Below are 13126 nucleotides of genomic sequence, written 5' to 3'. Positions count from 1 at the left end.
CGTGGTTCCCATGGTGTTTATACTTGTGTACTATTGTTTGTACAGATGAACGTGGTACCTTCAAGCGTTTGGAAATTGTGCCCAAGGATAAACCAGACTTGTGGAGGTCTACAATTTTGTTTCTGAGGTCTTGGCTGATATCTTTTAATTTTCCGATGCTGTCAAGCAAAGAGGCACTGAGTTTGAAGTTAGGCCTTGAAATACATCCACAGGTACACCTCTAACTGACTCAAATTATGTCAATTAGCCTATCAGAAGCTTCTAAAGCCATGACATCATTTTCTGGAATTTTCCAAGCTGTTTAAAGGCACAGTCAACTTAGTGTAAGTAAACTTCTGACCCACTGGAATTGTGATACAGAGATATATAAGTGAAATAATCTGTTGGAAAAATGACTTCTCATGCACAAAGTAGATGTCCTAACCGACCAAAACTATAGTTTGTGAACAAGACATTTGTGGAGTGGTTGAAAAACGAGTTTTAAATATATAGAAATATAGATTTGGAAAGGCACACACCTGTCTATATACGGTCCCACCATGAGAAACAAAATGTTCTGGTCGGGTGAAACCAATATTGAACTCTTTGGCCTGAATGCCAAGCGTCACGTATGGAGGAAACCTGCCACCATCCCTTCGGTGAAGCATGGTGGTGGCAGCGTCATGCTGTGGGGATGTTTTTCAGCGGCAGGGACTGGGAAACTACTACGTTCATCTTTCCCTTGATTCTGACTGAAGTACAGAGATTGATGAAAACCTGCTGGCAAGAACAGCTCAAATAACCAAAGAGAAACGACAGTCCGTCATTACTTTAAGACATCAGTCAATCCGGAAAATGTAAAGAACTTTGAAAGTTACTTCAAGCGCTATGATGAAACTGCCTCTCATGAGGACCGCCACAGGAAAGTAAGACCCAGAGTTACCTCTGCTGCAGAGGATAAGTTCATTAGAGTTACCAGCCTCAGAAACTGCAGCCCAAATTAATGCTTCACAGAGTTCAAGTAACAGACATCTCCACATACATCTGTATATCAGGCCTTCATGGTTGAATTGCGGCAAAGAAACCACTACTAAAGGACACCAATAAGAAGAAGAGACTTGATTTGGCCAAGGAACACGAGCAATGGACATTAGACCAGTGGAAAGCTGTCTTTTGGTCTGATGAGTCCAAATTTGAGATTTTTGGTTCCAACCGCTGTGACTTTGTGAATCACAGAGTAGATGAACGGATGATCTCTGCATGTGCAGTTCCCACCATAAAGCATGGAGCAGGAGATGTGATGGTTTAGGGGTGCTTTGCTGATGACACTGCCAGTGATTTATTTAGAATTCAAGGCACACTTAACCAGCATGGCTTCCACAGCATTCTGCAGCGATACGCCATCCCATCTGATTTGGGCTTAGTGGGACTATCATTTGTTTTTCAATACAACAATGACACAACACACCTCCAGGCTGTGTAAGGGCTATTTGACCAAAAAGCAGAGTGATGGAGTGCTGCATCAGATGACCTGGCCTCCGCAATCACCCACCCTTAACCCAGTTGAGATGGTTTGGGATGTGTTGTACCGCAGAGTGAAGGAAAAGCAGCCAACATGCGCTCAGCATATGTGGGAACTCTTTCAAGACTATTGGAAATAGCATTGCCGGTTAAGCTTGTTGAGAGAATGGCAAGAGTGTGCAAAGCTGTCATCAAGGCAAAGGGTGGCTAATTTGAAGAATCTCAAATATAAAATATAATTGTGATTTGTTTAACACTTTTTTTGGTTACTACATGATTCCATATGTGTTATTTCATTGTTTTGATGTCTTCACTATTATTCTACAATGTAGAAAATGGAAAAAATAACGAAACACCCTGGAATGTCCAAACCTGTGTGTGGGTGTGTGTGTTAGATATATAGATATGTATATGTTTTATTATTATTTGAGGGGTGGATCAGGTTTAATATTGCAGATAGATTGTGGCATTTATCAATGTAATTGTCTGCATCATTTCCGATCCCCCATATATTTTTGGGTAAATATATATTTTTTCCTTATTATTTTCCAGTAACCCCATCCTCCCTCCCCTAATTGGAGTAAACTAATGGACAACAATACTTAGGTTTCTACTTCCGACTTATACATACTATATACATTTTCCGGACACCGTATATTTTACATTAGTTATCTTGTTGTTTTTAGTCCCACCCTTCAGCTCCACTCAACTCCTCCCATCTATCTCTGAACACCGTCCAGTTTTTATTTCTATTTTCCATATATTTTTCAAATGTGCTGTGATGTTTCACAAAGGTTCTGAACCTTTCTTTTCTCATTGTTTCTATAGATTGTAAATTAAAGATGAAATGTTTTGCTAAGAGTGTTATTATATTAATGATTGATTGACTATGATTTTTTAAATCACCCAGCAGTGCTATTTGGAGAGTTAGCTCCAGGTAAATGTTGTAATTTTTCAGCCGTTCCTGAACCTGCGACCAAAAACAAGCTACATATGTCAGTACCAAAACAAGTGATCTAATGATTCTGTCTCCTCGCAGCAAAATCTGCAGAGCTGGGATGGTTGTATGTGTGTGTGTATATGTGTGTATATATATGTGCAGGTGCATTTATACAGAGACTTGATTACACACAGGTGGATTTTATTTATCATCATTCAGTCATTTAGGTCAACATTGGATCATTCAGAGATCCTCACTGAACTTCTGGAGAGAGTTTGCTGCACTGAAAGTAAAGGGGCTGAATAATTTTGCACGCCCAATTTTTCAGTTTTTGATTTGTTAAAAAAGTTTGAAATATCCAATAAATGTCGTTCCACTTCATGATTGTGTCCCACTTGTTGTTGATTCTTCACAAAAAAATACAGTTTTATATATTTTTTAGAAGCCTGAAATGTGGCAAAAGGTCGCAAATTTCAAGGGGGCCGAATACTTTCGCAAGGCACTGTATATATATGAATCTGGCGTCGTTGTGCCTTGGAATCGGTACATTGGAAATCTCTTCCCAGCTTTTTGCATCCTGTATGGCACAGCTGTCATTTTTTTGGTCCTTAAATGAAATGTAGTTCAAATAGTATTGGTATTCTTTAAAATACTTGATTTGTGCTTGATTGAGCTTGTCTGGCTAGCTCAATGTAACCAATAATAATGCAAACCAATAATAGTGCAAACCCCGCCCATCCAGCTCTTCAGACAAGCTCAATCAAACGATCCAAGTATTTGAAAGACAGGCTGCTTCCATCCCAGTGAGTGTCTGTGTGTATGTAAGGTTGGCCATTGTAATAGCAAGATGATCAATTTCAGTATATATTCTAATTAAATACTCTACCGTTGGTGTGTCTAGTGTCTACTCAGGTCACCAGTCCATCCTGATCCCTCCTATGGAGTTGGAGCTGTCCTTGCCTCTGTGGCTGAGCACCCTGAGCCAGTACAAGATCAGAGACACCTTCTGTTCCTACTCTGTCATGGAGCTCTGCACCAAGGGCCTGGGAACGCAGACTGACGCACTCAAGGTGAGGGACATACACACTTACCCTTTTCACACTACTGAGCTGAGCCGAGCCAAGTTGAGCTGTACTGATGATGTCCTGGTTACAAATCCACCATAGTTGTTGAAACCGTGCTGGAAAGGACAATATGAAAAATAAAACAACCTGAGCCAGAATATTACAGTTTGGGTCATGAAAGGATACTTCTTACTTCTTAACCACCGCATGCATCAGTAGCTGAATGTGTGTTTTGTCTGTTTCCAACCTGTGTATTTTCGTATTGCTTTAAGCACCAACTGTCAGAGCAGCTCACAGATTACTGCACCTGTAATTTAGCCCAAACAACTACCTCTTTCCCTACTGTATTTATTTTATTTATTTATTTATTTGGCTCCTTTGCACCCCATTATTTTTATTTCTACTTTGCACATTCTTCCACTGCAAATCTACCATTCCAGTGTTTTACTTGCTATATTGTATTTACTTTGCCACCATGGCCTTTTTTTGCCTTTTACCTCCCTTATCTCACCTCATTTGCTCACATCGTATATAGACTTGTTTATACTGTATTATTGACTGTATGTTTGTTTTACTCCATGTGTAACTCTGTGTCGTATGTGTCGAACTGCTTTGCTTTATCTTGGCCAGGTCGCAATTGTAAATGAGAACTTGTTCTCAACTTGCCTACCTGGTTAAATAAAGGTGAAATAAATAAATAAAAATACATTTTTGTATTGCAATGTGACCAATACATAACCATGTGTATGTGACAAATAAAATTTGATTTGACCAGTATGTGTTTCTATTTCCAGGCACGGGGTGTGAATCTGTCGTGTGTGAGGAGCTGTGTGGTGATAGCAGAGGAGCGTCCCCGGCTGGCACTGACCCAGTCCTTCTCCAAGCTGTTTAAAGACCTGGGTCTCTCCCCCCGCGCGGTCAGCACAGCCTTCGGATCTAGGGTCAACCTAGCCATCTGCCTACAGGTGGGCCCCAGCACACACACACTTTCTCTCTCTCTCTCTGGCTCTTCCCAGCTTTTGATGTCTAACCCTCTCTCTCTAGTGCTCTCTATCTTTCATTTTCTCTCTTTCTCTCCCCCCCTCTCTTTCTTTGAACTTCACCCCTGTCTCACACAACCACTCATTAGACTAAATATATAACCCCACACCTACTAATTTACTGCGTCATTAGGTCTAGTTACAGGGGTTAACCTCGGGTAAACATGAAGCTTAAAATCCTCAAATCCTCTCTGTTTCTGTGCTAGGGAACTGCTGGACCAGACCCCTCCACCGTCTATGTAGACATGAAGTCCCTCCGCCATGACAGGTAAGACGAGGCATAGCTGACATTTACTAGAGCTCAGATGTTTTAACTGGTCAGGTCACGTTGACAGGAAAAACATGTGGCCTACACTGCAGAGCCAGAGACCACAGTAGAATGCAATTTACTAGTGTTGTATTCGGAGACATTGTTAGTCTCATTCCCTGTCTGTCTGTCTGTCTTGTCCGTGTCTCTTCCAGGGTGAGGTTGGTGGAGCGAGGTGCCCCCCAGAGTCTTTCACTCATGGAGTCAGGCACTGTAAGTATCCCCGGGGTTTCTGACAGTATCACTGTTGATCAGGGTAGCTAAGTGGTCAGGTTACACACGCTGTCCTGTCATCATGTTCAGTCATGGAGCTGCTGTACTGAAGAACCAGTGGACTTGTTCAAAAACGTTATCGAGATTGATGAAACTGTGGAGTTGTCTGTTAACCCTAACCCAAACCTCGTGTCTACAGATTCTTCCAGGGGTGAGGGTGATCATCGTGAACCCGGAGACCAGGGGACCGCTGGGGGATTCCCATCTTGGAGAGGTGAGTTGGCAGACAGACACTAGAGTTGAAGGCATGGCAGCGTTGAGGAATGGCTGAAAAGGGTGTTATCGCACAGAGTTATTGCACATAGGATTCCACTCAGTTTCTTGTCCTTTTTTAAACAAATCCACTATCCGTTCAAATCCCATCCCCCATTTCCTTGCCTTTTACTTAGCTTTCTTTTTTCTACCTCCTTTGCATATTTCCCTCACCCTCTCTCTGTTTAGATCTGGGTTCAGAGTCCCCACAGTTCCAGTGGCTACTACACCATCTATGGAGAGGAGAGCTTGCAGGCGGACCACTTCAACACACGGCTGAGCTTCGGGGAGCCCCACACCCTGTGGGCCAGGACGGGATACCTGGGCTTTGTCAAGAGGACCGAGCTACTGGGGTCCACCGGAGGTTAAGGACCCTTCTAATGTAACCATCCTAGCATTGAGCATGTTATGGACTCTGCCAAGTCAGATGTCTTTCTTGGGATTGTGGCGATTCTCACCCTGGGCGTCGGTTGCTACACTAAACCAATCTGAGAAGTTCCATTCAGTCATGCAAGGCGTGTTTTAGTCAGTTGATTGATCATTCAGTTATGCAGATGAAAGGATTATAGCGCTTTCCAACCAGAACCATCTTTTTCCCCCCTTCTTAGATCGGCATGACGCCCTGTTTGTGGTGGGCCAGTTGGATGAGACGTTGGAGCTCAGGGGGCTTCGCTACCACCCCATCGACATTGAGACCTCTGTGTCCCGGGCACACCGCAGCATCGCTGAGAGGTACGATATACACCGGTCTATTCTGTTGTCTGCTCAGACACACATGGTAAATGCACGCTGACGGGTGTTGTCACACAGTGTCTACATGCTTCACTGAGTGTGTATACTGTGTATATACACACAGCAGAATCACTGAGATGTAAGATGGGTGCACACATACATGCATGTGCACAGCGTGCAGCACTATGAATATAGACACATGTATAGCTGCTGTCTCTGGGTGGCACCAATGCACCAATAGCACACACAGTTCAAATTGAATGAATGGGCTGAATGTTGTGACTGTTTGTGGCTGTCTCTTGTCTGAGTACGAGTTACACCGATTGGATTATGCACAGATGAAAGTTAGGATCCCGAAGCTGTAACTCGCACTGTTTTGAAGCTGTCTGTTGTACCTGATGTGTGAATGTTGGCCGTCTCTCTTGTCTCCCAGAGCTGTGTTTGACGGTGACATATATTTTTGCTTTAAACACACAATACCATGCTCCAAGCCAATGGTTCTCAAAGTGGGCGTCGCAACCCCCCTCAAGGAGGATTTGGGGGGTCACGAGTGTGAATACATATTTTTCATACATACATACACTACCGTTCAAAAGTTTGGGGTCACTTAGAAATGTTTTTGAAATTAAAGCACATCTTTGTTGATTAAAATAACATAAAATTGATCAGAAATACAGTGTAGACATTGTTAATATTGAAAATGACAATTGCAGCTGGAAACGGCAGATTTTTTATGGAACTAGTTGAGTATCTGGAGCATCAACATTTGTGGGTTTGATTACAGGCTCAAATGGGCAGAGACAAAGCACTTTCTTCTGAAACTCGTCTGTCTATTCTTGTTCTGAGAAATGAAGGTATGCAAGAAATTGTCAAGAAACTGAAGATCTCGTACAATGCTGTGTACTACCTTCCCAGAACAGCGCAAACTGGCTCTAACCAGAATAGAAAGAGGAGTGTGAGGGCCCGGTGCACAACTGAGCAAGAGGACAGATACTCAACTAGTCTAAAGAAGGCCAGTTTTATTGCTTTAATCAGAACAACAGCTTTCAGCTGTGCTAAAATAATTGCAAAAGGGTTTTCTAATGATCAATTAGCCTTCTAAAATTATAGATTTGGATTAGCTAACACAACATGCCTTTGGAACACAGGAGTGATGGTTGCTGATAATGAGCGTCTTCCATTAAAAATCAGCTGTTTCCTGCTACAATAGTCATTTACAACATTAACAATGTCTACACTGTATTTCTGATCAATTTGACGTTATTTTAATGGACATAAAATGTGCTTTTCTTTCAAAAACAAGGACATTTCTAAGTGACCCCAAACTTTTGAATGGTAGTATATGTTAATAGGATACATATAGCCTACCATTTGTATTTTATCTACCTTTGCCTGTATGATCTGGTTTCTAATATATGCCTATGTTATTGTACTAAATGATTGTCTCAAAAACATCTCATCTGTGCTTCAGAACCAAAAAGTTGCTCATATTAATTGTTGACCAATGACAGACATCAGCATTGGTGTGTACATTGGTGTAAAGTACTAAAGTAAAAATACGTGAAAGTACTACTTTTAAGTAGTTTTTTTGGGGTACCTTTACTATTTGTATTTTGGGCAACTTTTACTTCACTACATTCCTAAATAAAATAATGTACTTTTTACTCCATACATTTTCCCTGACACCCAAAAGTACTCATTACATTTTGAATGGCTAGCAGGACAGGAAAATTGCCAAATTCATGCACTTATGAGAACATCCCTGGTCATCCCTATTGCGTCTGATCTGGCGGACTCACTAAACACAAATGCTTTGTTTGTAAGTTCTGTCTAAGTGTTGAAGTGTGCCCCAGGCTATCCGTTAATAAAAATAAAAATGGTGCTGTCTGGTTCGCTTAATATAAGGAATTTGAAATTATTTATACTTTCACTTTCAATTGCTTAAGTATATTTTAGCAATTACATTTACTTTTAATACTTAAATATATTTAAATCCAAATACTTTTAGACTTTTACTCAAGTAGGATTTTACAGTGTGACTTTCACTTTTGCTTGAGTCATTTTATGTTTATTAAGCTATCGGGTTTATATCCAGATTAGTTTACTTAATTTTCATTGCCAGACAAAACATAGTAGACCTACATTGATATTATCCATATAAAACACAGTTTAGAATTCTACAATCTTTGCCAGAGCAGTAATAGGCTACCTGATTTTCATTGAGAATTTTCATGTTTCAGATAGGCCTAATTTTGGGTGGCTACTGGCTATATGTCTAAAGATAGCTGTGCCATCGCACTGCCTTCAATATTATGGGATGGAGATTTAACACATTCTAGCGAGTTTTATTACAGTACTGACTATCCTACCGATCCTCGACTTCAGTGATGTCATTTACAAAATAGCCTCCAACACGCTACTCAGCAAACTGGATGCAATCTATCACAGTGCCATCCGATTTGTCACCTAAGCCCCATATACCACCCACCACTGCGACCTGTATGCTCCCGTCGCCAGACCCACTGGCTCCAGTACATCTATAAGTCTTTGCTAGGTAAAGCTCCACCTTATCTCAGCTCACTGGTTACCATAACAACACCCACCCGTAGCACGCACTCCAGCAGGTATTTTTCACTGGTCATCCTCAAAGCCAACACCTCCTTTGACCACCTTTCCTTCCAGTTCTCTGCTGCAAATGACTGGAACGAATTGCAAAAATCGCTGAAGCTGGGACATATCTCTCTCACTAACTTTAAACATCAGCTATCTGAGCAGCTAACTGATCTCTGCAGTTGTACACAGCCTATCTATAAATAGCCCATCCAATCTGCCTACCTCATCCCTATATTGTTTTTATTTTTTTGCTCTTTTGCACACCAGTAATTCTACTTGCACATCATCATCTGCACACATATCACTACAGTGTTAATTTGCTAAATTGTAATTACTTAGCTACTATGGCCTATTTATTGCCTTACCACCTCACGCCATTTGCCCACACTGTATATAGACTTTTGTTTTCCCCCTATAGTGTTATTGACTGTACCTGGTAAAATAAATACAAATAAAATAGAAATGTGTGTGATAGCCTGTATAATTCTGGTTCCTCTGGACTCCAGAGAAGGGACATGATATCCCTAGTTGATATTGACTTCTAACATGAATGACTTTCAGCTGAAAATGCAGGTATAATATCAGTTTATTTCTGTATCTTGCGTTTTGAAATCGCAACTTATGGCTGTAATGACAGGCTACATTTCCGCAGCGATTGAGCGTGGGGTGTCGCAAGCTTTGAACTACTGCAGGTCGTGGGTCAAAAGGTTTGAGAACCACTGCTCTAACCCACTGAGCCATTGGAACCACAGTTGAATGTTAAACTTGAATAGTGACTGACTACTTGTGCATGTCTGTCTCTCTGTCTCCCAGTGCTGTGTTCACATGGACCAACCTCCTGGTGGTAGTGGCTGAGCTGGCCGGGTCGGAGCAGGAGGCCCTGGACTTGGTGCCTCTGGTGACCAATGTAGTGCTGGAGGAGCACCACCTGATCGTGGGCGTGGTGGTCGTCGTGGACCCGGGCGTCATCCCCATCAACTCCCGGGGAGAGAAGCAGAGGATGCACCTCCGGGACTCATTCCTGGCCGACCAGCTGGACCCCATCTACGTGGCCTATAACATGTGAGATGTGAGGAGAAGGGCCAAGCCCGAGACACACTGGGGTGAAGGCTGACTATGGGGGTCCACTGGGGTGAAGGCTGACTATGGGGGTCCACTGGGGTGAAGGCTGGCTATGTGGGTCCACTGGAGTGAAGGCTGACTATGGGGGTCCACTGGGGTGGCTGGCTATGGGGGTCCACTGGAGTGAAGGCTGACAATGGGGGTCCACTGGGGTGGCTGGCTATGGGAGTCCACTGGAGTGAAGGCTGGCTATGGGGGTCCACTGGAGTGAAGGCTGGCTATGGGGGTCCACCGGGGTGGAGGCGAGGGTGTGTAGAGGCTCTAAGAATGAGTTGGACAGAGAGAGAGGCGGGGGTGTGGGATGGACTGCTCCTCCTGAGAACAGACCTCTCACATTCACTCATCTGTCAGTGGGACAGCGTGGCAGAACAGGAGTGGCGATGGTGAATGGGCTTGGACTTAGTTTAACCACCCTGTTACAGTGTCTTCTGCCTAAGTGCGTGCTCTCGCCAGAGTCTACTATGTTTATTGAGTTTTTCGGTGGGAGGGAAGCTACAGCATGTCCGTTTGCATGAGGTTGAGCTGCTTCTTACTGGTGCTTATCCAACCACTCCCCACCTCTCTCTGACAGAGGAGGAATAGGATTGGTTACTTCTTTTTGATTGATATTTAGGTCCACCTGTCAAGGAGACGTTTGCCAATCTTTGCCATCCACTGTCTCTCCCCTCTTCTCTCCCGACTGCTCCGATCAATGATTTTATCCCCAGAAATAATGATTTTTGTGCATCTTGTTTTACAGAGGAAGACAAAAACTGTAGAGATTTGTTTATCGTCTCAATCCATTCCATGGTTTGTTTTTAGTTTAGCCTGTACCTTGCTCTCTCCTTTCTCCTGAGGGATCCACAGTCCGTCATGTTTGTCAGGATGGGACCGTGGAGCCAATGAGACGAGCTGGAAGCCCCCCCCCCATGCACTTTAACCTTTCCTTGTCCTTCCATAATCTGTCCTGTCTCTCCTAGCCTGGTCTCAGATCTGTTTGTGCTGTCTTGCCAACTCCTCATGTGACAATGACCGTGCAAACAGATCTGAGACCAGGCTTGGTGTGTCCCAAATGGCACCCTATTCCCTATATAGTCTCCTGGGTAGTCAATGTGAAACTGACTTCCTCTAACCACCATTTTTTATGATACAATTCAGATCAACAACTATTCAAACAATACAATACCGCCAGCAAGTACAGCTCACTTCAGGCCAACGGATGCCTGCACTTCTATAGCTGCACTTACATTCCGAGCTGCGATCGATCGGTCATCTTACGTTTCTGTCCCACACATCTCTAGGTTTGTTTTAACGGCTCACTGCTATATTACAAGCTTTCAGATTTGCTGGAAGAAATCACTTTTAAAACCCACTTTGAATTGGTATGGAACGAAAAAGGATGTGCAACAAACATATCAGCAGCAAACGGAAACAACAAAACGGACAAGCTGTTTAAGTCCTTGGATGTATGAGCGGGAATGACAGTGATCTTATCGATCATGTAAAGAAAAGGAACTCCTGTTTAACTGTAACGCTATTCAATGGGCTTGCGGTTATATGTCTGTGCAGCCACAAGACCAGGTAAACTAGTGTAGATATTTACCTTTAAACATCTGTATTCACTATAGTGCACCATACAGTAATGAATTGTAAATAATCATTATTTAAATATCAAGCAAACACAATACCGGTAATATGGAACAATAAGATTGACTTCTGATTATCTTATTGGCTGATATCACGGAGGCTCCTATACCGAGTCACTATATCTTCGCTTGAATAAGTATCAGTCAGTCAGTCGACTGCTAGCCTCTGTCACAGGCTTTCAACAAGCGAAGCCTGGCGTCCAAGGCTAGTCAATTGCTAAGCTTGTTTCTTCGTTCTGTACTGTCCATTGAGCCACAAAGGGCATCTTCAACTCTGACTAACTTCACGAGGCTACATCAGGGTTTTCAGGAGACTGCTGCCCTGTGCCTTTCTGTTGTGTTAACATGAAATGTAACATCTTCATAAATCAACGACTTGGTGTATTATCAAAACAGTTTGCAGTGGGTATAAGATGAGAACAAATTCTTGCCTTATAAAACCTGTGGAACTTTTAACATTTCTGTTTTGATTTGTCAAAGGCTTTCATTTTATTGCTGTGCTTGTGATGAATAGAAAAGGGATTGCAGAGGGTAAGGTTGAGATGTTGACTGTATAGCATAGTGTATATTTTAGAGGTCAAAAACTGTATAACTGGTGTTACTGTGTACATTGACATGATGAACTTATTCTTTACGTTGATAAAACTTGACTGATCTTTCATACTTGACAGCCAATATCTGCATTACTGACATAAAAATAGGCTAAGTAACAAATTGCAAAATTCAAAAAAGTATCTTATGGTTTGGCAGGTGGTAACAATTTGCACTTTCCCATATCATTACTGTGTGTGTGTGTGTATGATCGTATGGTTTAAATGGTGACATTGTTTGTCTTTCCTTGTGCAAAAAAAGTTTCATTGCCCTTTTTAATTAAATGAACATCAAAATATTGAACCATATTTTAGTTCCAGATTGGCTTTTTTTATGTCATATTCACTGTACTACAATTTTTATCAGTTGATAAACCACTTTTTTTTATCCAAATGAGACATTATTGATTTAAATGTAATTCTAATGGTTTTTCATGCAAGATGTTATGTTCTCTTTCTCATGAACTCTTCTTTCAACAACCCTACATTAACAGCACAACTCTGTTGCAAAACAAAAGCCTTGTTTGATTTGGAAGTAGTTTAGACTACTTGAATGACAGACAAACATTGTAATTTATAAGTCCATCTCTTGAGTGAAGTTGAAATTGAATGGTTCATAAATAAATGTATTGAAATTGGACTATTCTGTGGTATTTGGATTTTTTGCAAGTTGCTACTGTATAATTACACCTTTGCATGTTTTAAACATCTTATCTTAGTGGTGTGACCATAGAACTAGAATGAGTTTACTAGTCAAATTGCCACGGTGAGAAGGTCCAAGCCCGTTCTACTCATTTTATTTCTATGTGTGGGACAACATGTTGCCCTGCCATGTATTCAACACACGTTGGTGCTATCCAAAACTGGAAGTGGCAAATAGTCAAAAACAAAAAAAAACCTGCCCATGGATAAACCATCAGAATTGCAGACATTTCCTATTTTTTTTAATATTGTTTTTACACTGTACCAATTGTAGTAAAATTTAATACAATGAAGTATGTTATAATCTTTTAGAGTCAGTATTGAAAGCACAAAGTGTACTGTACTTTTGTAGTGATAAAAAAAGAT

At 41.8% G+C, this 13126-nt stretch overlaps 1 protein-coding gene across 3 annotated transcripts in view; it reads left to right on the top strand.

The window, feature by feature from the left end:
- Positions 1 to 12698, top strand: part of LOC135528525 (disco-interacting protein 2 homolog B-A) — a 76235-nt gene extending 63537 nt beyond the window's left edge. For 2 of the 3 annotated variants that reach the window (XM_064957671.1, XM_064957670.1), the window contains 8 exons: positions 3342 to 3510; positions 4299 to 4469; positions 4751 to 4812; positions 5007 to 5064; positions 5264 to 5338; positions 5566 to 5740; positions 5985 to 6108; positions 9535 to 12698. In XM_064957671.1, the coding sequence (XP_064813743.1) occupies positions 3342 to 3510; positions 4299 to 4469; positions 4751 to 4812; positions 5007 to 5064; positions 5264 to 5338; positions 5566 to 5740; positions 5985 to 6108; positions 9535 to 9787 (1087 nt within the window). In that variant the 3' untranslated portion in view covers positions 9788 to 12698. Of the gene's footprint in view, positions 1 to 3341; positions 3511 to 4298; positions 4470 to 4750; positions 4813 to 5006; positions 5065 to 5263; positions 5339 to 5565; positions 5759 to 5984; positions 6109 to 9534 lie in introns of those variants that run through there. The other variant, XM_064957672.1, reaches the window with a different exon arrangement.
- Positions 12699 to 13126: the final 428 nt, after the last annotated feature.

The sequence above is a fragment of the Oncorhynchus masou genome, chromosome 33 (assembly GCF_036934945.1).
Source record: "Oncorhynchus masou masou isolate Uvic2021 chromosome 33, UVic_Omas_1.1, whole genome shotgun sequence".
Classification (NCBI taxonomy): domain Eukaryota; kingdom Metazoa; phylum Chordata; class Actinopteri; order Salmoniformes; family Salmonidae; genus Oncorhynchus; species Oncorhynchus masou.
Note: the sequence above shows the minus strand (reverse complement) of the source record. Positions and strands in the feature narration are given on the sequence as shown.